The 23,360-nt window shown below is 44.0% G+C and overlaps 1 protein-coding gene across 6 annotated transcripts in view; it reads left to right on the forward strand.

Annotated features, from left to right (window-relative positions):
* tdp1 (tyrosyl-DNA phosphodiesterase 1) overlaps positions 1 to 23,360 on the forward strand; it is a 110,360-nt gene that overhangs the window by 85,285 nt on the left and 1,715 nt on the right. For all 6 annotated transcript variants that reach the window (XR_010017534.1, XM_063044892.1, XM_063044922.1 and 3 more), the window contains one exon: positions 11,448 to 11,562. Coding sequence is in view for 5 of the 6 variants with exons in the window: in XM_063044892.1 (XP_062900962.1) it covers positions 11,448 to 11,562 (115 nt within the window). In the remaining variant the exon portion in view is untranslated. The remainder of the gene's footprint in view (positions 1 to 11,447; positions 11,563 to 23,360) is intronic.

Raw genomic sequence — 23,360 nt, forward strand, 5'->3', positions numbered from 1 at the left:
AATAGAACCTAATGAAAACCCTGAAACGGATTTACATTCAAGATTAACCTGTTGTGGACTTGAAACTGTATCCTAATTCCATGTCCAAAATTTTAAGTAATGAATATTAATTGCCCAATAATAAAATCTAAAGTTCAGCAATGCTAAACCGCCCTCCTTTTTGGGCTTCTGTAAGTATCTTTTACCTAGTCTAGGATTTTTATTCTGCCATGTATATGAAGATATTTTTGAATCAACATTATCAAAAAAGGATTTCAGGATAAAGATAGGCAATGCGTGAAATAAATGTAGAAACTTAGGTAAAATCATCATTTTGACGGTGTTGCTTCGACCAATTAAAGACAACATCATTGGTGACCATTTGGTAAACAAACATTTAATCTGATCAAATAAAGGAAAAAAATTAGCCTTAAATAAATCCTTATGCTTCTTGGTGATTTTTACTCCTAAATAAGTAAAATAATCAGTAACCAATCTAAATGGTAAGGATTTATAATTTGGAACCTGCATGTTCAACGGAAAAAGTTCACTCTTATTAAGATTCAGTTTATAGCCAGAAAATTTGCTAAACTTGGCCAACAAAGATAAGATTGCAGGAATGGATTTCTCTGGGTCAGAAATATATAGTAATAAATCATCAGCATATAATGATAGCTCATGTATCTCATTCCCACCAGTAATACCTAAAATATTTGGTGAATCTCTGATCGCAATTGCTGGAGGTTCTAAAGCGATATCAAATAATGAAGGACTTAAAGGACAGCCCTGTCTAGTACCACGAAAAAGGAGAGATCTTTGATTATTAGAAAAAACCAAAGCTAGAGGGGTATGATATATCAGTTTAATCCAAGATATAAATATCAGACTGAAGTTAAACATCTCAAGCGTACTGAATAAATATGGCCATTCAACTCTTATCAAAGGCTTTCTCAGCATCCAATGAAATGACACATTTTGGAGTTCCAAGTGAAGGAGTATCAACAATATTCAATAATCTCCTAATATTAAAAGATGAATAATGATTTTTAATAAATCCAGTTTGATCCTCAGAAATAATTTGAGGTACAGGTGTCCCCCGCTTTTCGAACGTTCGCTTTACGAAACCTCACTGTTACGAAAGACCTACATTAGTACCCTGTTTTCGCTTTCAGAAGGTGTTTTCACTGTTATGAAAAATAAATCAGCGTGCGATAAAAAATCAGTGCGCGAAAAACAGCGCGCACCCCGAGCAGCTGCTCTCCCCTGGATTCGGAACTGCGTTCTCGCCGGCATTGCTTTAACACGTGTCTGTGAGCAGCTGTTTGCAAGATGAGTTCTAAGGTATCAGAAAAGCCTGAAAGAGCTCATAAGGGTGTTACACTTAGCGTAAAACTAGACATAATTAAGCGTTTTGATCGTGGTGAACGAAGTAAGGACAACATGAGTTTGGCTTGTGGAAGCTGATGAACATGATGTTGAAGAGGTTTTGGCATCCCATGACCAAGAACTGACAGATGAAGAGCTGATGCAATTGGAAGAAAAAAGGATAACAATCGAAACCGAATGAGTAATGATAAAGTACAACTTTAATTTTGAAAGGGTACGTCGGTTTAGGGGATATTTGCAGGATGGTTTGAGTCCTTACAAAGAACTGTATGATAGAAAAATGCTCGAGGCTCAGCAGTCAAGCAACCCTCCACATCAGCCACAGCAGACGTCGAACCTCGACCTTCAACATCGAGGCAGGTAGAGATAGGAAAAGATGAGCTGCCTGCTCTAATGGAAACAGACGATGATGAGATGACACCCCAGTGTCCCACCACCCCAACCCCCAGGCCACGGACAGATACCAATTCACGGAGAATGCAGCGGTAGCTGGGAGGCACACAGCACATCTTTAAGAAAAAAGCCGAAATAAACATGCTAATTAATTAGGTGCCACCGACACGTAATTGTCGTCCCAGATCAGAGACGATGCAATCGGAAATCGGCACTGATCTGGGCCAACAATTACGTGCCAGGTGGCACCTAATTAATTAGCATGTTTATTTCAGCTTTTTTCTTAAAGCTGTGCTGTGTGCCTCCTGGCTACCGCTGCATTCCTGCATCATTCGCGGCAATGTATCAGTCGGCGACCTGGAGGGTGGGGGCCACTGCACCACCCCATCCTGCGATGACTCAGTCTAACACACCATCATCAGTGTGCTTTGCGCTGTCTTCCCGATTCCCGTAAGTGATACTACACTGTACATACATTATTTCTACTTTATGTCGGCTGTGTATTTTTACATGTTATTTGGTATGATTTGGCAGCTTCATCGCTCAAAGGTTACTGGAGAGTGCTTGCACCGTGTTTTTGCCAACAGCGCTTGTGTGAGATTTTCGATACGGAGAACAGTTTTAGTAATGATTGTGGAAAAGAATTTCTACTTTATATAGGCCGTGTATTTATCATATCATTCCTGCTTTTACTATATATTACTGTTATGTTAGGTTTTATGTGTTATTTGGCATGATTTGGTAGGTTGTTTTTGGGTCTGCGAATGCTCACAAAATTTTTTCATATAAATATATGGTAATTGCTTCTTCACTTTAGGACATTTCGGCTTATGAACCGTTTCATAGGAACGCTCTACCTTCGGATGGCAGGGGAAACCTGTAATACCTTTTCTAACCTTGATGCTAATATTTTAGAAAAAAAATCTTAGAATCTACATTCAGCAAGGATATCGGTCTATATGATGCACAATCAGTAGGATCCTTCTTTTAAAATTAGGACAATAGAGGCTCCATAAAATGAAAGTGGTAGTTTGCCTGTACTAATTGCATCTTTAAAAATTCTGCTCAACCAAGGAGAAAGAATGGAAGAAAAAGACTTTAAAAATTCTACTGTATAACCATCTGGACCGCGTGATTTACCAGAATTCATTGAAGAAATAGCACTCTTTATTTCTTCATCCGTAATAGGTATTTCTAATTTTAAACGTTCTTCGGACGTCAATTTCAGAAAGTTTAATTTCCTTAAAAAGTCATACATCTCATTGAGATCTTGAGGAAATTCTGACTGATATAAAGATGTATAAAATTCTTGAAAAGATTTATTTATCTCATCATGATCGACTGTCAGTGTGATCAGATTTACAAATTTTAATAATTTGATGTTTGACTGAAGCTGTTTTCATTTGATTGGCTAATAATTTACCGTATTTATCACTGTGCATATGAAACTCAGCTCTTGTTTTCATTAGTTGGTTTTCAATTGACGATGTTAAGAGTAAACTATGCTCCATTTGAAGTTTGACTCTCTGTTTGTAAAGCTCCTCATTGGGAGCAATGGCATTTTTTTAATCAATATCTTTGATCTTATCAATCAACAGAAGTATTTCATTCTCAATACGATTTTTCAATCCAGTAGAGTAAGAAATAATCTGACCACGAATATATGCTTTAAACGTATCCCATATAACTCCACTGGAAATTTCATCCGTATTGTTATTTGAAAAAAAGAAATCAATCTGATCTTTCATAAATTTTACAAACTCCAAATCTTGAAGCAAAGTAGAATTAAAAAGCCATTGTCTAGCATTAGAGGGTATGTCCGTTAACTTGATAGAGAGATTCAAAGGTGCGTGATTAGAAATAGCAATAATATCATAGTTACAATCAATCACGGAAGGAATTAAACAAGAGTCTATAAAAAAAAAGTCAATCCTAGAATGTATGATGTACGTGTGAGAAGAATGAAAATTCCTTATCCTGAGGATTTAGAAATCTCCAGATCTCTGAAATTCCCGAGTCAATCAGGAACGAGTTGATAAGAGTAGCCGAATTGCTCGGTAAAGCCTGAGTAGATGTAGATTTATCCATTGAACAACAATTAAAATCACCACCCATTATCAACATATGATCATTTAGGTTAGGAAAGGAGGTAAATAATTGCTTTAAAAATTCTGGATAATCGACATTTGGGGCATAAACATTAACCATAACAACTTTTTTGTTAAAAAGTAAACCAGTAATTATCAAAAATCTACCATTCAGGTCAGAGAGAGTATCCTGATGCACAAATGCAATTGAGGAATCTATAAGAATTGAAACTCCTTTCACTTTAGCTTGGGAGTTTGAATGATATTGTTATGTCTTCCAAAACTTAAAAAAGCGCTGATTATCCACTCTCCTCACATGAGTTTCTTGAGCAAAAATAATATGCGCATTCATTCTTTGGAATACTTTAAAAATCTTTTGTCTTTTAATCGGATGGTTTAATCCATTTGTATTCCAAGAAACAAAATTAATCCTCTGAGCCATAAGTACCGAAAATCAGCCTTTTGGTATGTAAAGAGCTAACCAAAGTGTAAACTCATGAAATCGGAAGAGGAACCAGTGTTTGGAAAGGAAACAGAAGTTATGATACTGCAGACATTTTTGTAGTTCTAGATTAGCCCAATTCAAAAAACTAATAGTAATAGTTAAAGTTCCTCCACCCACCACCCAGAAAAACCCCGAACTAGGCCAAGAAAAAGCCAGAAAGCTAACTAACACTAATTCTACCCCCATTTCTCAAGAAGACAGCTCATAAAATATATGTTGTTAAGAAGAGCACCAAAGATCCGAAACAAAAGGAAAAAAAAACTATGCTATGACAAAAAGAAAGTCAAAAATTTAACAAATACAGCAAAAAAAATCTACGTATTATATTTTCTGAAATAATAGAAAAAAAAGATACCAGTACATGTTATAAAATATTGAATATTTGTAAGGGAGAGTACGGTAGTTAAATGAAAAAAAGGTCATCCGGAAAAGGAAAAGTATTATGGGAAGAAGACCCCAAAAAAAAGGCGGAATAATAAAAAAACAAAAGGTATTGTGGGAAGAAGAAGACAAAACGCCATGATGGTTATAGGAAAAAAAAATTAATAATCCCGCTCATAAAATAAGAGATTTTAAAATCCGACAGATAGTAACTGTTTCGGAAATCATAAACTTATAAATTCAGAAATTAAAAGGAAAAGAAAACAGAACGAATCCGCCAATAAAGGAAAATTTTGGTAAGATATGAAAAAAAATACCAACACTGCCAATCAAAACCAGAAAACTTAAACTTATAAAGGTCAATTTTCATAAATGAATTATAGGTTTGGAAAAAAAAACAGAAGAACCAAAACCCAATATTGCATGAATCAAGCAAAAATTAGACCGTGGGATCTGATTCAAGTTCATCCAAGGAACTTTGAGCAGCACTTGTAGAATTGAAGAAGCGTTGCTGGGTGTTCAGAGGAGAATTTCTTAGACACGCAGGATACAATAACGCTGGTTTGAGACCTTTTTGGTAGCATTCTAACATCAGAGATTTGCCAGTCGCACTCTCATCACTTCGGGCAACTCGAATTAATTGCTCTTTAACATGAACATAATGAAATCGGATAATTATTGGTCTAGGTTTAGATTCAGAATCTGGTTTTCGACGTGAAATACGATGAGCACGATTGAGCAATGGAGGATCATCTGGAAGTTCAGAGCTGAACGCAGCCTTTAAAGGTTTAGAAAAGAATACTGTAGGATCTCCATCCTCAGGACGACCAACTAAACATAAGTTCTGTTGTCTGGATCGATTTTCAAGATCAATAATCTTGGATTTAAGACTCTCCAGCTGTTTGTCTTTCAAAGAGACTTTTAATGCCAAACTCTCAATTTTGCGATCTCTGTTCTGCGCTTGCTCCTCCAAATCAGTAATCTTGTTTTTCAGACATGTAACTGCATGATCCAGAACATTAATCGAATCCGTAATTGATTTAATTTCTTCTCTGAGCATATCGGCGTATTTTTTCCCATTGTTCACGGAGCAAATTCATCGTTGTCTCATAGATTAATTCAGGTTGTTTGGGATCGAGTTTCCTTTTCCTGTCGCCATCGGCATCTTTTGCAGATTTAGGGTCTCGAAGTTTAGATTTTGTACTTGGTTCTATACTAGTATCTTCAAGATTCAGAATCCAAACTTACACAAAAGAGAAACAAAAAAAAATCTATTGCATGAGTCTTGTAGTGTAGAGAAAAGTAGATTAAATAAAGGCGCTCATGAATATAAAATGAAATGGTAATGGAGCGAAGCCAAGAAGTAACTTTACTCCTTGAGCACGTCCTTGAGAATCCTGTTTTTTTCTATAGCTCATGCCAGAGTTGATGTTCTTACTCATTTTGTCAATTACAACGAGCTACAAAGTTATTACTTCGAGGAGTTGGTTTAAAATATTGGTATGCATTTTGAGAACAGTGGTGAACAGCAGGCATTACTAATCTTTCACCAATTGTATGAGATTTTCTACACTATGCTATCATTTTGGAAATGTTATAAAAAGCAATGAGACCACTATTAAGGTCATTTTCAGCTTTCCTGGCAAATGACTTGAGTGTACAGTGCTTATCAGGGTGTCTTTACGGAAGTGTTCCTGCAATCTTGATGGTTTCATGGCTTCATTAGACAGTGCAGTTTAACATACACTATCCACCACTCCCACTGACAGCTCATTTCACAGTAGGGTGGCAGAAGGCAGCTGGAAATGCTTGCAATAGAATGGGCAAAGGAAATCAACGAGCCAGGTCAGACCTACGATCAGTTGATCCGGAGTCAGGCGCATTATCCATGTGTCACTGGCCCATAAGAAAACGTAACACCCAAATGGGGGTTTGAACCTTGCACCCTCAGATTAAAAGCTTCTCCATCTGAGCTACCCAGGCTCTCAGGCAAATGAGGTAAAGAGAGATTTTATCATTATCATTGATCTACCCCAAACGTTGCCAATGTCACTGTTGCCTATCACTTTAGTGCTGTTAAGAAGGAATTTATTGCTTTATTGTTTATAGAATATTTTGTCTAGAGGTGTGTGTGTACATACATCTAAGTGTACGAACAGCAAACAAGGAAGGTAACAGTGGCTGCTGTTACTGTAACAACGTGAGTTGCCTGAATGACTATCGCCCGGTAGTACTCACATCGACAGTGATGAAATGCTTTAAGAGGCTGGTCATGACTAGACTGAACTCCTGCCTCAGTAAGGACCTGGACCCATTGCAATTTGCCTATCACCACAATAGGTCAATGGCAAACGCAATCTCAATGGCTCTCCACAGGGCTTTAGAGTTAGACCACCTAGACCAGGGATCCCCAACCTTTTTTGCACCGCAGACCGGTTTAATACTGACAATATTCTTGCGGACCGGCTGACCGGTGGGGGGAGGGGGGGTGTTCAAGTAGGGTTAAACTCACCTCAACATGTCTTTTACAATTAGGGTTGCCAACTTTCTCACTCCCAAATAAGGGACAAAAGTAGCAGTCAAATCCCGGGACACTTTACCCCAAAAAGACTACCATGACCATGAAGCCTGGTGCGGGCACCTGTGTGCGCATGCGCGTACGTGCCAATTTTTTTCCACAAAATCGGTTTTGCCTTCATCTTACCGACTATACTGTACATACATTATTTCTACTTTATATAAGCTGTGTATTTCTCATATCATGCCTGCTTTTACTATATGTTAGTGTTATTTTCGGGTTTTATGTGTTATTTGGTATGATTTAAACCATAGAATCATAGAAACTACAGCACAGAAACAGGCCCTTTGGCCCTTCTCGGCTGTGCCGAACCATCTTCTGCCCAGTCCCACTGACCTGCACACAGACCATATCCCTCCATACACCTCCCATCCATGTATCTGTCCAATTTATTCTTAAATGTTAAAAAAGAACCCGCATTTACCACCTCGTCTGGCAGCTCATTCCATACTCCCACCACTCTCTGTGTGAAGAAGCCCCCACTAATGTTCCCTTTAAACTTTTCCCCCCTCACCCTTAACCCATGTCCTCTGGTTTTTTTCTCCCCTTGCCTCAGTGGAAAAAGCCTGCTTGCATTCACTCTATACCCATCATAATTTTATATACCTCTATCAAATCTCCCCTCATTCTTCTACGCTCCAGGGAATAAAGTCCTAACCTATTCAACCTTTCTCTGTAACTGAGTTTCTCAAGTCCCGGCAACATCCTTGTAAACCTTCTCTGCACTCTTTCAACCTTATTTATATCCTTCCTGTAATTTGGTGACCAAAACTGAACACAATACTCCAGATTCGGCCTCACCAATGCCTTATACAACCTCATCATAACATTCCAGCTCTTATACTCAATACTTTGATTAATAAAGGCCAATGTACCAAAAGTTCTCTTTACAACCCTGTCTACCTGTGACGACACTTTTAGGGAATTTTGTATCTGTATTCCCAAATCCCACTGTTCCACTGCACTCCTCAGTGCCTTACCATTAACCTTGTATGTTCTATGTTGGTTTGTCCTTCCAACGTGCAATACCTCACACTTGTCAGTATTAAACTCCATCTGCCATTTTTCAGCCCATTTTTCCAGCTGGTCCAAGTCCCTCTGCGGGCTCTGAAAACCTTCCTCACTGTCCACTACACCTCCAGTCTTTGTATCATCAGCAAACTTGCTGATCCAATTTACCACATTATCATCCAGATCATTGATATAGATGGCAAATAACAATGGACCCAGCACTGATCCCTGTGGTACACCACTAGTCACAGGCCTCCACTCAGAGAAGCAATTCTCTACCACCACTCTCTGGCTTCTTCCATCGAGCCAATGTCTAATCCAATTTAACACCTCTCCATGTATACCTAGCGACTGAATTTTCCTAACTAACCTCCCATGCGGGACCTTGTCAAAGGCCTTACTGAAGTCCATGTAGACAATACCCACTGCCTTCCCTTCATCCATTTTCCTGGTAATCTCCTGGAAAAACTCCAACAGATTGGTCAAACATGACCTACCATGCACAAAGCCATGTTGACTCTCCCTAATAAGCCCCTGTCTATCCAAATGCTTGTAGATTCTGTCTCTTAGTACTCCCTCCAATAACTTACCTACTACTGACGTTAAACGCACCGGCCTACAATTTCCCGGATTACTTTTCGATCCTTTTTTAAACAACGGAACAACATGAGCCACTCTCCAATCCTCCAGCACTTCACCCGTAGACAGCGACATTTTAAATATTTCTGCCAGGGCCCCCGCAATTTCAACACTAGTCTCCTTCAAGGTCCGAGGGAACACTCTGTCAGGTCCCGGGGATTTATCCACTTTAATTTTCCTCAAGACAGCAAGCACCTCCTCCTTTTCAATCTGTACAGTTTCCATGGTCTCACTACTTGATTCCCTCAATTCCATAGATTTCATGCCAGCTTCCTTAGTAAATACAGACGCAAAAAACCTATTTAAGATCTTCCCCATTTCCTTTGGTTCTGCACAAAGCCGACCACTCTGATCTTCAAGAGGACCAATTTTATCCCTTACAATCCTTTTGCCAAATTTGGTTGGTTATTTTTTGGGTCTGGGAACGCTCAAAAAATTTTCCCATATAAATTAATGGTAATTGCTTCTTCACTTTACGCCATTTCGGCACGAAAGGTTTCATAGGAACGCTCCACCTTAGCAGGGGAAATACGGAAAAAGGGCTGTCCAGTATGGGACAAACCAGTTTAGCCCGATATACGGGATGTCCCGGCAAATACGGGACAGTTGGCAACCCTATGTTCCAGTTCAACAGTGCGTGACAGGGAATGAGGAAAGGTGCAGCTGACTCATATCGTTTCCTCACGGACCGGTAGCACATGCTTTGCGGCCCGGTGGTTGGGGTCTGCTGACCTAGACAACACAAACACCTGCATCAGGACGCTGTTCATCGACTATAGCTCTGCATTTAAATCCATCATTCCCACAATCCTGATTGAGAAATTGCAGAACTTGGGCCTCTGTACCTCCCTCTGCAATTGGCTCCTCGACTTCCTAACTGGAAGACCACAAATTGTGCGGATTGGTGATAACATATCCTCCTGGCTGATGATCAACACTGGCGCACCTCAGGGGTGTGTGCTTAGCCCACTACTCTACTCTCTATATACACATGGCTGTGTGGCTAGGCACAGCTCAAATACCATCTATAAATTTGCTGACCATACAACCATTGTTGGTAGAATCTCAGGTGGTGATGAGAGGGCGTACGGGAGTGAGATATGCCTACTGCTGGAGTGGTGCCACAGCAGTAACCTGGCACTCAACGTCAGTATGATGAAAGAGCTGATTGTGGACTTCAGGAAGGATAAGACAAAGGAACACAGACTAATCCTCATAGAGGGATCAGAAGTGGAGAAATTGAGCGGCTTCAGGTTCCTGGGGAGCATTCTGACCGGCTGCATCACTGTCTGGTATGGAGGGGCTACTGCACAGGACCGAAAGAACCTGCAGAAGGTTGTAAACCTAGTCAGCTCCATCTTGGGCACTAGCCTACAAAGTACACAGGATATCTTTAGGGAGCGGTGTCTCAGAAAGGCAGCGTCCATTATTAAGGACCATCAGCATCCAGGGCATGCTCTTTTCTCACTGTTACCATCAGGTAGGAGATACAGAAGCCTGAAGGCACGCACTCAGCAATTCAGGAACAGCTTCTTCCCCTCTGCCATCCGATTCCTAAATGGACATTGAAGCTTTGGACACTACCTCACTATTTTTTTTAAATACAGTATTTCTGTCTTTGCAGGGTTTTTTTAAAAATCTATTTAATGTATGTAATTGATTTACTTGTTTATTATTATTGTTTTATTTTATTTATTATTATTTTTTCTCTGCTAGATTACGTATTGCATTAAACAGCTGCTGTTAAGTTAACAAATTTCATGTCACTTGCCGGTGATAATAAATCTGATTCTTATTTCAATGAATGACAAACTACATGTTGTAAATTCACACTAACTGTGACATCTACATGAACGCTCCCTCAAGAAGGCAGCATCTGTTTTAGAGATCCCCACCATCCGGGCCATGCCATCTTTTCAGTGCTACCATCGGGCAGGAGTTACAAAAGCCTCAAGTCCCACACCACCAGAACAGCTATTCCCTTCAACCATTCAACTCTTGAACCAACCTGCACAACCCTACCTCAGTATAGCAGTTATGGACATTTTTTATTGAGATTTGGAGATACAGCACAGTGACAGGCCCTTCTGGCCTAACGAGCCTGCACTGCCCAATTACACCCATGTGACCAATTAACCTCACCTGTACGTCTTTGGAATGTGGGAGGAAACCAGAGCACCCGGAGGAAACCCACGCAGTCACGGGGAGAACGTACAAACTCCTTACAGCCCGCAGTGGGAATTGAACCCGTGTGGCTGGTGCTGCAGTAGCGTTAGGTTAATTGCGATGTGACATTTGTGGACATTTTTTTTACTTTAATTGTACTCTTGTATAATTTTGTTTGAATTTATGCTTTTCTTGTGAATGTTGTGTATCTGATCCTCTGTGCCTGTGATGCTGTTGCAAGTAAGTTTTGCATCGCACCTGTGCAGATGAAAATAGACTTGACTTTGACTGTATCATTGTATCCTGTGTCTCTAAACAACAGGGGATAGGAACAGGTCGATTCTTGGTACAAAGAGGTCGACAGCCGGACTGCAAGCCACCGGAGATGTTGTTTCCTGTCCCTTACGACCTTCCACCACAGCACTATGGTAACAGAGGTAGGTGAAAGGCTTCATTGCTCTATGATCTTCACAGGAGAATTCCTCCCTAAAACTCTCCACCTCTTCCTTGAAGAAGTTGCTTAAACCTCACTTCTTCCACTGAGCTTTAGTTAAGGTAAATGCAAACAGGCTTTTTCCACTGAGGTTGGGTGGGACTACGACCAGGGGTTAAGGGGGAATCGTGAGAAGTTTAAGGGGAACATGAGGGGAACTTCTTCACTCAGAGGGTCATGAGAGTGTGGAATGTGCTGCCAGCACAAGTGGTGCAGGCAAACTCGATTTCAACGTTTAAGAGAAGTTTGAATAGGTACATGGATGGTAGGGAACTGGAGGGCTGTGGTCCTGGTGCAGGTCATTGGGAGTAGGCAGTGTAGATGGTTTTAGCATGGACTAGATGGGTCGAAGAGCCTGTTTCTGTGCTGTGACTCCAGGTCACTTCTCCTCGCCCCATCCCATGCAGCACAGAAACAGGCCCTTCGGCCCAACTGGTTCCTGCTGGCCAAGGTAGCTGTAGTGTGCCGGCTGCTCCAGGAGCGTGTTGTCGGCGCTGTCTGTTTGCAAGCTTAAATCTCATTTAATGCGTGCTTGTGTGACACAAAGCAGTCAGGAACGTAGCATTTGGGCTGACTTTTACAGGAAGAACTGTGAAGTGGTGGCATTTAGATGGGCACCTGGACGGGTGGGGGATGGAGGGATAGGGGAGGTGTGGGCATCCAGCTGGCACAGACATCACGTCTAGTTGTGCATGACACTGGTAAGGCCATGTTTGAATTATTGCTTGATGGTATTGGTCCATGGCATAAAAAGGGTTGGGAACCCCTGGGGTAAAGGGATATCAGTTTATTATTGGTGAGTTATTGGATATTGGGGATATCGAAGGCCCAGTGTCTGTGAGTCATAAGAACGTAAGAAACAGGAGCAGGAGTAGGCCATCCGGCCCATCGAGCCTGCCTTGCCATTCAATAAGATCATGGCTGATCTGTCCGTAAACTCAGCTCCATCTACCTGCCTTTTCCCCATAACCCTTAATTCCCTTACTATGTAAAAATCTATCTAACTGAGTCCACAGGAGGCCGAAGACAACGGCCTTTCCTGGGGTTTAGAGGACTGTGCATGTGTGTGGGTGGGTGGGTGTTAGGGGCTTGTCTTACTGTTGTTGCTTTTTCGCTTGCTATGTTCCTGTTTTGTTGTTCTGCCGAGCATCGTGGGCATGCTCTCTACAGCGACACCATGGGCTGTCTCCAGCACATCCTTGGGTGTGTGGGTTGTTAACGCAAACAACACATTTCACTCTTTGTTTCGATGTACATGTGATAAATAAATCTGAATCTCTGTCAGACGTAGTGAAAAGTGACATCATCCAGACAGATTATTCCATACACAAGTACACTGGGGTAGTTGAAAAGAAAGCAATGCAGAATATAGTGTTGTAGTTACAGACAAAGTGCAGTGCAGGTGGACAGATAGCGTTCAAAGGCATGATGAGGTAGATAGGATCTCAAGAGTCCACAGGGTGGTGTGGCACGGTGCCCAGGCTGGAGTCGGTGCTGCCCCCTAATGTTCACTCGGCGGAAGACAAGCTGTATTGTGGTCGACTGCAGATTTCTGCGGCATTCATAGACCCAGGGTTGGGACTGTATATATTTTTTTTTGTGCTTGGCTGTATTTTACTGATATTGTACATGTGATTGCTATCTTGTATGTGCCATATGTGCTTTGTGCTGTGTATGCCTGTTGGTTCTGTGGTTTGCACCTTGGCCCGGGAGTAACACTGTATCGTTTGGCTGTATTCATATATGACTGAATGACAATTAAACTTGAATTGAACTGGATCTTGACCAGAATGCATGAGAAGCCAAACGCAGGCAAACGGGGCTAACTCAGGTAGACATCTTGGTCGGCATGGATGAGTTAGGCCAAGAGAGCCTGTTTCTGTGTTGTAGCACTCCAGAGCACTTGAATCACCGAGGCATGGAAGGGTAGAGATCCAGGGCAGATAAATGAGATTAGTGTAGATGGGTACAGTGGCTGTAAAAGAGCTCAATATTGCCTTCAGCACTGTAGCCACCTTCGTTGGCATGGGCCAGTTGGGGCCATAGGGCCAGCTCTTTGTTGTATAATTCTAATCAGATAGGAATGTGGAGAGAAGTTGTGACAGAACAGTAACACAGCAGTCAGCGTAACGCTATGACAGCACTAGTGACTCAAGTCCGGTTCTGCCACTGCTCGTACATTCTCCCCATCACCACATCGGTTTCCAAAGACGTATGGGTTAGTAGGTTAATCGGCCATGTGGGCGTAATGGGGCCAGCAGGACCTGTTATCGTGCTGTATCTCTAAATAAATGTTTAAAAATAGACAATAAAATTGGAATAGTGTGAGTGGGTTAGCATGGCCTTGGTGGGCAGAAGGGTCTGAATTCCTGCTCTATGATGACCTGGCTGCATCACTGCAGGGGAAGCCAACCCTCTCGCAGCTGTAGAACCATCCTTTACAATGTACTTCAGTCCAGCTGAGATTACATATGTAGCAAAATGCAAATCCACCATTACCGAGGAAGTTGTTCACTGCTGGACACAACTTCCACTTTAGTATTTAACATTTTTAAATAGTGCTTTCATGTTGTGTCCGTTTCCGTGGAGGATCTGCCTACCTACCAGCTCTTTGCTCACACGCACACTGCCATTTAACATAATCTCATCGTTCACCACATAGCATGTTTCTTTACAACGTAGAACAAAGCCATTTGGCCCATCAAGGCTGTGCTGAGCAAACCCAGCTACTTTTCCCTGTAACTCCTCCCCAGTGTTTATTCCTCAACCAGCAACGATAGGGGTAAAACAAAATGTCTTGATTGACTTCAAAGAGTTGTAGAACACTACAGCATGGAATGAGGCCTTTCAGTCCATCTAGTCCATGCCAACCTGGTCATGTACCTAGTCCCATTGATCTGCACCCTGGACCACAGACCTCCATTCATCTTCCATTCCCGAACTTACCTTAAATGTTGAAATCGAACCCACATGCACCACTTCTGCTGGCAGCTTGTTTCAAAGCTCTCACTACCCTCCACGTGAAAAAGCTCCCCCTCAGATTCACTTAACCATTTCACCTTTCACCCTTAACTCATAACCCCGAGTTCAAGTATCACCCAACCTCAGTGGAAAAAGCCTGCTTGCACTTACTCTATCTATACCACTTATAATTTTGTATACCTCTATCAAATCTCCCCTCATTCTCCTACCCTCCAGGGAATAAAGTTCTAATCTATTCAGCCTTTCCCTAAAACTCAGTTCCTGAAGTCTTGGCAACATCCTTGTAAATTTTCTCTACACTCTATCAACCTTTATTGACATATTTCCTGTAGGTAGGTGACCAAAACTGCATATAATACTCCACCCTGTCACTTGTATGGACTACACCTCTTCACACCCTGTCACTTGTAAAAATGCCATCGCCTCCTCTCAAGTCTTCAGTCTCTGCCACATCTGCTCTGAGAGTGAGGCTTTTCATTCCAGAACTAAAGAAATATCCTCCTCCTTCAAAGAAAGGGGCTTTCCTTTCTCTACCTTCAACATTGTCCTCTCCCACAACTCCTCCATTTCGCACACATCTTCACTCACCCCATCCTCCTGCCACTCCACCAGGGATAGGGTTCCTCTTGTCCTCACCTACCACCCCACCAGCCTCCATGCCCAGCACATAATTCTCCGGAAGGTCTGCCACCTCCAACAGGATACCACCACCAAGCACATCTTTCCCTCACCCTCATTTTCTGCGTCCCGCAAAGGTCGCTTCCTCGCGACTCCCTTGTCCATTCGTCCCACCCCACTGATCTCTCTCCTGGCACTTATCCTTGCAAGCACAATAAGTGCTACACTGCCCCTGCACCTCCTCCCTCACTACCATTCAGGGCTCCAAACAGACACTTTACCTGTGAGTCTGTTGGGGCCATCTGCTGTATCCAGTGCTTCCTGGTGTGGGCTCCTGTGTAGTGGTGAGACCCGACGTAGATCGTGAGGCTGCTTTGCTGAGCATCTACACTCTGTCCAGCAGAAAAAAGCGGGATCTTCTGGTGGCCACTCACTTCAATTCTACTTCCCATTCCATTCCCACTCTACTGCTGTGATGAGGCCACACTCTGGTTGGAGGAGCAACACCTTATACTCCATCTGGGGAGCCTCCAACCTGATCGTATGAATATTGATTTCTGGAACTTCTGGTAATTGCCTCCCCCCCTTTCACCATTCCCCAACACCTTTCCCCTTTCCCTCTCTCACCTTATCTCCTTACCTGCCCATCACCTCCCTCTGGTGCTCCGCTCCCTTTGCTCCATGGTCTTCTACCCTCCCGTATCAGATTCCCCCTTCTCCAACCCTTTTCCTCTTTCACCAATCAACTTCACCCCTCCCCCTCCCAGTTTTACCTATCACTTACCACCTTGTATTTCTTCCTCCCCTCCCCCCACCTTCTTACTCCGTCTTTTCTCCAGTCCTGATGAGGAGTCTCGGCCCGAAAGTCAACTGTTTGGTTCTTCCGTTGATGCTGCCTGGGCTGCTGAGCTCCTCCGGCATTTTGTATGTGTTGTTTGGATTTCCAGCATCCACAGATTTTCACTTGTCACAATACTCCAAGTTGGGCCTCACCATCATCTTATACAACTTCAACATAACATCCCAACTCCTGTACTCCGTACACTAATTTGTGAGGGCCAATGTGCCAAAAGCTCACCTTTTTGACTCTTCACACTGCTGCTTGTGGGATCTTGTCCCTCATTTCCAACCTTCCAACAGCATCTAGACCTCAGGGGCTCCATTGGCTCCCAAGCCATTTGGGAGGTGGCAAAAGGAAGGTGGAGGCTCGAGAGAAAGGCAGGTCTTTGGTTCCAGAAGGATAAGGGATGAAACGCTATTGTGAAGTACAAATGGACTGACCCCATTTAGCCCCTTCACGGCTTGATCAATCATGCATTCTTGGTTTGAAGCACCCGTTGGCATAGCAACAGTGGACGGTGAGGGCCTTCTCTGGGCTGGTGGTGAGATGAGCTTCATCTGCTGAAGAGGCGGTGCTGTCTGATCTGTGAGAATGGGCAATTATAAACAGTTTGACCTCCTCTCTCTCTCTCTCTCTCTCTCCCTCTCCCTCTGTGGTGATGTTCGTGTGGCACTGAGCTCTTTTAATGCAGGTTGACAGCTGTATCGGAGGTACGTTCTTCTCCGAGGCAGTGATGCTGTAGAGAGAACCACCCTCCTGTTGGCTCCTCCCTCCCCCTCACTCCAAACTTCTACTCTTCCCTCCGCATCGTGTCATGTCACTCCTTCCCCAAACCCCCACCAACTCTTCCCCAAACCCCCCAACTCTTCCCCAAACCCCCACCAACTCTTCCCCAAACCCCCACCAACTCTTCCCCAAACCCCCCACCAACTCTTCCCCAAACCCCCCACCAACTCTTCCCCAAACCCCCACCAACTCTTCCCCAAACCCCCCACCATCTCTTCCCCAAACCCCCCACCAACTCTTCCCCCTACTCACTCTTGTCCCCTTCCCATTACTCCTGCCCTTGTTTTTTTTTTCTGCCTCTTCCTCTCCCCAAACCCATTCTGCCACCTCTCCTCCCTCCCCTGCTCTTGCTGTACTCATCTGTCAGCCCAGAACCCATCAGACATGGCCCTCCCTGACACCCCTTCCCTCTCCCTCAGTTCTGCCCCTCCTGCTATCCTCCACTTTCACTCCCCTGCTCTTTTCCTGCCCCTCACTGCTCGCTAACCCTTCCCATCACTCCCTTGTACTTCCTGCTCCCCATTAACCCTTCCCTGCCATACCTGTCACTCCTCCCCTTACCGTCTCTCCTTCCCCATCACGCCCTTCTCCTTCTCCCTCCATCGCTGCTGCCCCTACCCCTACCAGCCATCACTCTTGGCCATCCCCTTCACCGCATCAGTCCCATTCCCTCCCTCCCCATCTCTGCTATCCTCACCTCCCAACTATTCAATCCTTCCCCACGCCGTCTCTCCCCACCCCTCTTGCTCACACCTGCCCCCCCCCCCGTCTTTGTGCCAGTACCGCCCCCTCCTTCTTCCTGTATTGGTAATTCTCACTGGTGTAGGTCAAACCTCAGTGCAGGATGAGTTATCGAACTGATTCAAACAAAGAGCCATACGGCACCAGAACAGTCCTTCGGCCTATACTCTCTGAGCCGAATTAAGCATCCCATCTGCCTGCAAATGGTCCATGTCCCTCTGTCCCCTGCCAGTTCATGTGCTTTTCCAAATGATCTGAAATGTTGCTTTTGAATCTGCTTCCATCAGCTGCCCCGGCAGCGCATGACCCCTCCCTGTGTAAAAGACTTGCCTTGCAAATCAGCGCGGCACAGTAACGTAGGAGTTTGCGTTACATTGTCAGTGACCCGGGTTCAGCTCCGACACCGTCAGTAAGGAGTTCATACGTTCTCCCCGTGACCACATCGGTTTCCTCCCACATTCCAAAGACATACAGGTTAGTAGGTTAATTGGTCACATGGACATAATTGGGTGGTGTGGACTTGTTGGGCCAGAAGGGTCTGTTACTGTACAGTACCTCTAAATAAATACATAAAATCTCCTTTAAACATTCCCCCTCTCACCTTAAAGCTTTGACATTTCCACTCTGGGTAAAAGACTGACTGGCTATCCTGTCTCTGTCTCTTGTAACTTTATAAACTTTTACCAGATCTCCTGTCAGCCTCCACCGCTCCTGAGAAAGGTTTGTCCAGCCTCTCCTTTGTAGCTAATACTCAAATCCAGACAACATGCTGGTTGAATGCCCTCTGCACCCTTCCAAACACTTCACATCCTTCCTGTAATGTGTCGACCAGATCTGCTCTGCTCAGAATATTCCAAATGTGGCCTTTTGTACACCTGCAACGTGACTTGTACACAGCACCCTCACTGGTGAGAGCTAGCGTGCTGTCACTGCCTTCTCACGTTGGGGCAGGTTTCCACTGTACAAAGAGTCTGGTGTCAGAACGGTGAAGGGAAACGCTTCCCGAGATGGGATATAAACCTGTTTAGTTTAATGGTTTTGTTCAAAAAGACTATAACGTGTTTAGGAGCAGATTCAGGCCATCTGGCCCATCAAGTCTGTGCCCCAATTCAATCATGACTGGTTTATTTTCCATCTCAACCCCATTATCCTGCCTTCTTCAATCCGTAACCTTTGACACCCTTACTAATCAGGAAACTCATCGGCTTTAAATATACCCAATGACTTGGCCTCCACACCTATCTGTGGTGACGAATTTTGCAGGTTCACCACCTAAGCAAATGCCTCAAATCTCTGTTCTAAAAGGAGGTCTTTCTATTCTGAGGCTCCTAGACACTCCCACTATTGGGAACATCCCGTCCATGTCCACTCTGTCTAGGCTTTTCAATAGGTTTCATGGAGATTCCACCCTCCCCCGTTCTTCTAATCCTCTTTTAAGTCCAGGCCCAAACCATCAAATGCCCCTCATATATTAACCCTTTCATTCCCAGGATCGTTTTTGTGAATCTCTTCTGGACCCTCTCCAATGCCAGCACATCCTTTCTCAGATAAGGTGCTAATATGGAGTATGAATATTCCTGGATTGAAATGAGTTTCTCTGAATTCAGTGGTCAAGGGAGTTTATTGGATTTCTCTTACTTTAGCTTTTGAATGATGTTGGTCTGTGGGAGAGCAGGTGGCATTCTGACCTCTTGTTTCACTCCACTTGTTGCTTTTGAAAGTAAAATCATTTCTTTGACACTGAGATGAGGAGGGATTTCTGCGGCCAGAGCCTAGTATATCTGTGCCACTTGGCAGACCTGCAGACCAGGTCATTGTGTGTGTTTAAAGCAGAGATCGATGGGTTCTTGATTGATGAAGGGGTTAAGGATTACAGGGAAAAGGCAGAAGAATGGGGTTGATAAACAGTCAGTCATGATAAATTGGTGGAGCAGATTTGATGGGTCGAAAGGCCTAATTCTGTTCCTATATCTTCTGGACCTGGTAGCAAGATTACACCGTGGTAGGATTCTGCAAGAACACTGCCGAGGGAGGTGGGGGAAGCAGATAGGAATGTAACATTTAAGAGGCTTTTGGACAAACAGACAGTCAGGGACAGGGACTGACCACATGCTGGCAGGTGGGATAAGCTTGGATAGGCATCGTGGTCAGCACAGACATTATGGGCTGAGTGGCCTGTCCCCGTGCTGCACTGTGGTGTTCCAGCATGATTATTGAGGGAGAAATACTGCATCTTGGCATGATTACTGAGGGAGTAATACTGCATCTCGGCATGATTACTGAGGGAGTAATACTGCATCTTGGCATGATTACTGAGGGAGTAATACTGCATGATTACTGAGGGAGAAATACTGCATCTTGGCATGATTACTGAGGGAGTAATACTGCATCTTGGCATGATTACTGAGGGAGTAATACTGCATCTCGGCATGATTACTGAGGGAGTAATACTGCATCTCAGCATGATTACTGAGGGAGGAAATACTGCATCTTGGCATGATTATTGAGGGAGTAATACTGCATCTCGGCATGATTACTGAGGGAGTAATACTGCATCTTGGCATGATTACTGAGGGAGAAATACTGCATCTTGGCATGATTACTGAGGGAGTAATACTGCATCTTGGCATGATCACTGAGGGAGAAATACTGTAGGTACAGGGCCAACCTGTTGTCTTAGAAACTCCAAAGCTTTCAGGAAAGGGAAGAAACAAATCGGAGACGCAAGTGGCTCTGCAGATGCTGGAGATGTTGAATAACACACACCAGACGCTGGAGGAACTCAGCAGGTCAGATAGCATGTGCAGGCGGAAATAACTAGCACTTCCTGGCCCTCCTTAGATGCTGCCTGACTTGCTGAGTTCCTTCAGCGTTCTGTGTGTATCGCTCTGGATTTCCCACATCAGCAGAATCTCTTGTGTTTATGCTGAGGATCCTTTGTGTGCCTCTAAAGGCAGTTGAGATTCTCTATTGAAATGAACACAGAATGCTTCAACCCCTTCATCAGGGGCTCCCCAATGTTTCCTGTGAAGGACATTAGCTTTGACAGTGAGGCAGCCCCCCCAGTACTGCACAGATATCCATTGGATTGGGATTTCTCATTGTGGCAGTCCATGAATTTCACTCTTTTCTAACTATAATGTGCAGAAACAACACATTCTTTCCAACAACACACACAAAATGCTGGACGAACTCGGCAGGTCAGGAGGGGAATAAACAGTCTACGTTTTGGGCTGAGACTCTTCATCAGGACTGGAAAGGAAGGGGAAAGATGCCAGAATGAGAAAGTGGGAAGTGGAGGAGGAGTACAAGCTGGCAGGTGATGGGTGAAACCAGGTAAGGGAGAGGGTGGGTGGGTGGAGAAGGGGGGGGTTGGGAATGAAGTAAGAAACTGGGAGGTGATATATGGAAGTGGTAAAGGGCTGAAGAAGCAGGAATTTGATAGGAGAAGGTAGTGGACCATTGGACCAAGGAGGAGAGAACCAGAGGGAGATGATGGGCAGGTGAAGGTAAGAGATGGGAGGGGGAGAAATTACCAGAAGGTAGGGAAATCAATGTTCACGCTGTCAGATTGGAGGCTATCCAGACAAAATGAGGTGTTGCTCCTCCAACCTGAGAGTGGCCTCATTGTGGCCATAGAGGAGGCCATTGAACAGCATGTGGGAATGGGAATGAGAAGTCAAATTGAAATTGAAATGGATGGCCACCAGGATATCCCTCTTTTTGTGGCAGAAGGAGAGGAGGTGCTTGATGAAGAGGTCCCCCAGTCTACATCAGGTCTCACCAATATAGAGGAGGCCACATCAGGAGCACTGGATGCAGTAGATCACCCCAACAGGCTAGCAGGTGAAGCATTGCCTCACCTGGAAGGATTTTTTGGGGCTCTGAATGGTGGTGAGGGATGAGGAACCTTCTGAAGAACTCTGCAGTCCTTCAGAAGGGGAGGGTTACACTAGGTACCCTAACTTTAAAAATTTCCTCAATGTACATTACAAGAAGTCTAGGAAATCCATGAGAATGAAAGTGTTAATGTACGAGGAGCGTTTTATAGTCCTAGGCCATTATTCCCTGGGATTTTGAAGAGGAGGGGGTATCTGATTGGAACCTATTGAATATTGAAAGGCCTAGATAGGGTGGACGTGGAGAGGATGTTTCCTATAGTGGGGGAGGCTAGAACCAGAGGGCACAGCCTCAGAAAACGTGGATCTCCCTTCAGAACAGAGATGAGGAGGAATCCCTTCAACCAGACGGTGGTGAATCTGTGGAATTCATTGCCAAAGACGGTTGTAGAGATCAAGTCTTTGGGTATATTTAAGGCAGAGGTTGATAGGTTCTTGATTAGTAAGAGTGTCAAAGGTTACAGAGAGAAGGCAGGAGAATGGGGTTGAGAGGGGTAACAAATCAGCCATGATGGAATGACAGAAGACTTGATGGGCTGAATCGCCTAATTCTGCTCCTATGTCTTCCGGTCTTATTATCTGTTGCTGGGATCTTAGTGGTTTCTGATTTTCTCACTTCACAGTTGTGACTGCAATTTAAAAGCATGTCAGTGGCTGTAAATCTCTTTGAAATGAACTTCAAAGACGTCAACTAAAAGCAAGTCATTTTCTTTCTGAATGCTGCGATGTGCTTTGAGTGAAGAAGCTTCAGATCCAGTTGAAAATGCTCTGTGGTTGAGAGATGTTAAAATGAATGAGAGACTTGCCCCAGACAAATGCTGATCAATGAGGATGTTATTCTGCCTGCCTTCGTTATAAAACATCCGAATACCCATTCATTGCTGAGTTCTGTGGTCCAGGAGCTATTCATTTAAATAGGAATTGACAGTCCTGTCAAAATTTGCTTTGTACTGTTACGTACCCCGTAACTGGGTTGCCAAACCAGCAGAAATGGATCACTCAGTTGGAGTCTGGAGTACTAGAACTAAGAAAGTTTTATTAAAGAAACAAGCAACACATTAATCGAAAGGATAATAAATGCAACAGTTCAGCGATGATAAACGCACATGTGCACAGAATTAAGATAACAGCATCAATCAAGCTCTATCGTTGTCTAGGGGTAAATGACCAATTTCAAAATGACTCAAAGTTCAGTCCAGTTTAGTAGTTCAGTTCGCAGTAATCGTTGCCATGGCGGTGGACAATGTGGGGGAAGAGAGAGATAGAATAGGAACAACTCATCATTCAGAACGGCTTCACTCACAGACCAGCAAGATGGCTCACAGACCAGCGAGATGGTTCACAAACAGCTTTTGGGCGGGTCCTTGGTGATGTCACCTGAGGTCACCGACTGTGACCCCTCCTCCAGATGCGGTCGATCCTCTGCAGTGAACCCGGCACCCAGGCAAGGGCGGACACACACCGGGTTCCCGCTGATCGTACCTTTCCACCCACTCGTGAGAAGCGTACCGCTTCCAGGGTCTCGTTACCTCGGGTGGCGTGTGTGTCTGTCTTAGCGAACCTGTCCCTTTTTATCCCCCTGCTGGGGTATCGCCTGTCCATCACTTCAAACAGTTCAGGGCTCAAAGGGGGGGGCCGCTCCAGACAGCTCTTCCTCCTACATCCCTTCATTACACATCTCCAGACGCTGCTCCATTGTTCCTTATCTCTCCTTCCCCTGAGGGCAGGTGGCAGACCAACTGCTGATGCCACTGATGCTAGCCCAGGCCAGCAAACATCTTAATTTTATGTGTATTCTCGTAACAGTACTCTTATATTCCTTCAACAAATGCACTCGATTGCTTTGTTTCACAGTTTTATTCCTGTACTCGGGCT

This window comes from Mobula hypostoma, chromosome 1 (genome assembly GCF_963921235.1).
Source record: "Mobula hypostoma chromosome 1, sMobHyp1.1, whole genome shotgun sequence".
Classification (NCBI taxonomy): Eukaryota; Metazoa; Chordata; class Chondrichthyes; order Myliobatiformes; family Myliobatidae; genus Mobula; species Mobula hypostoma.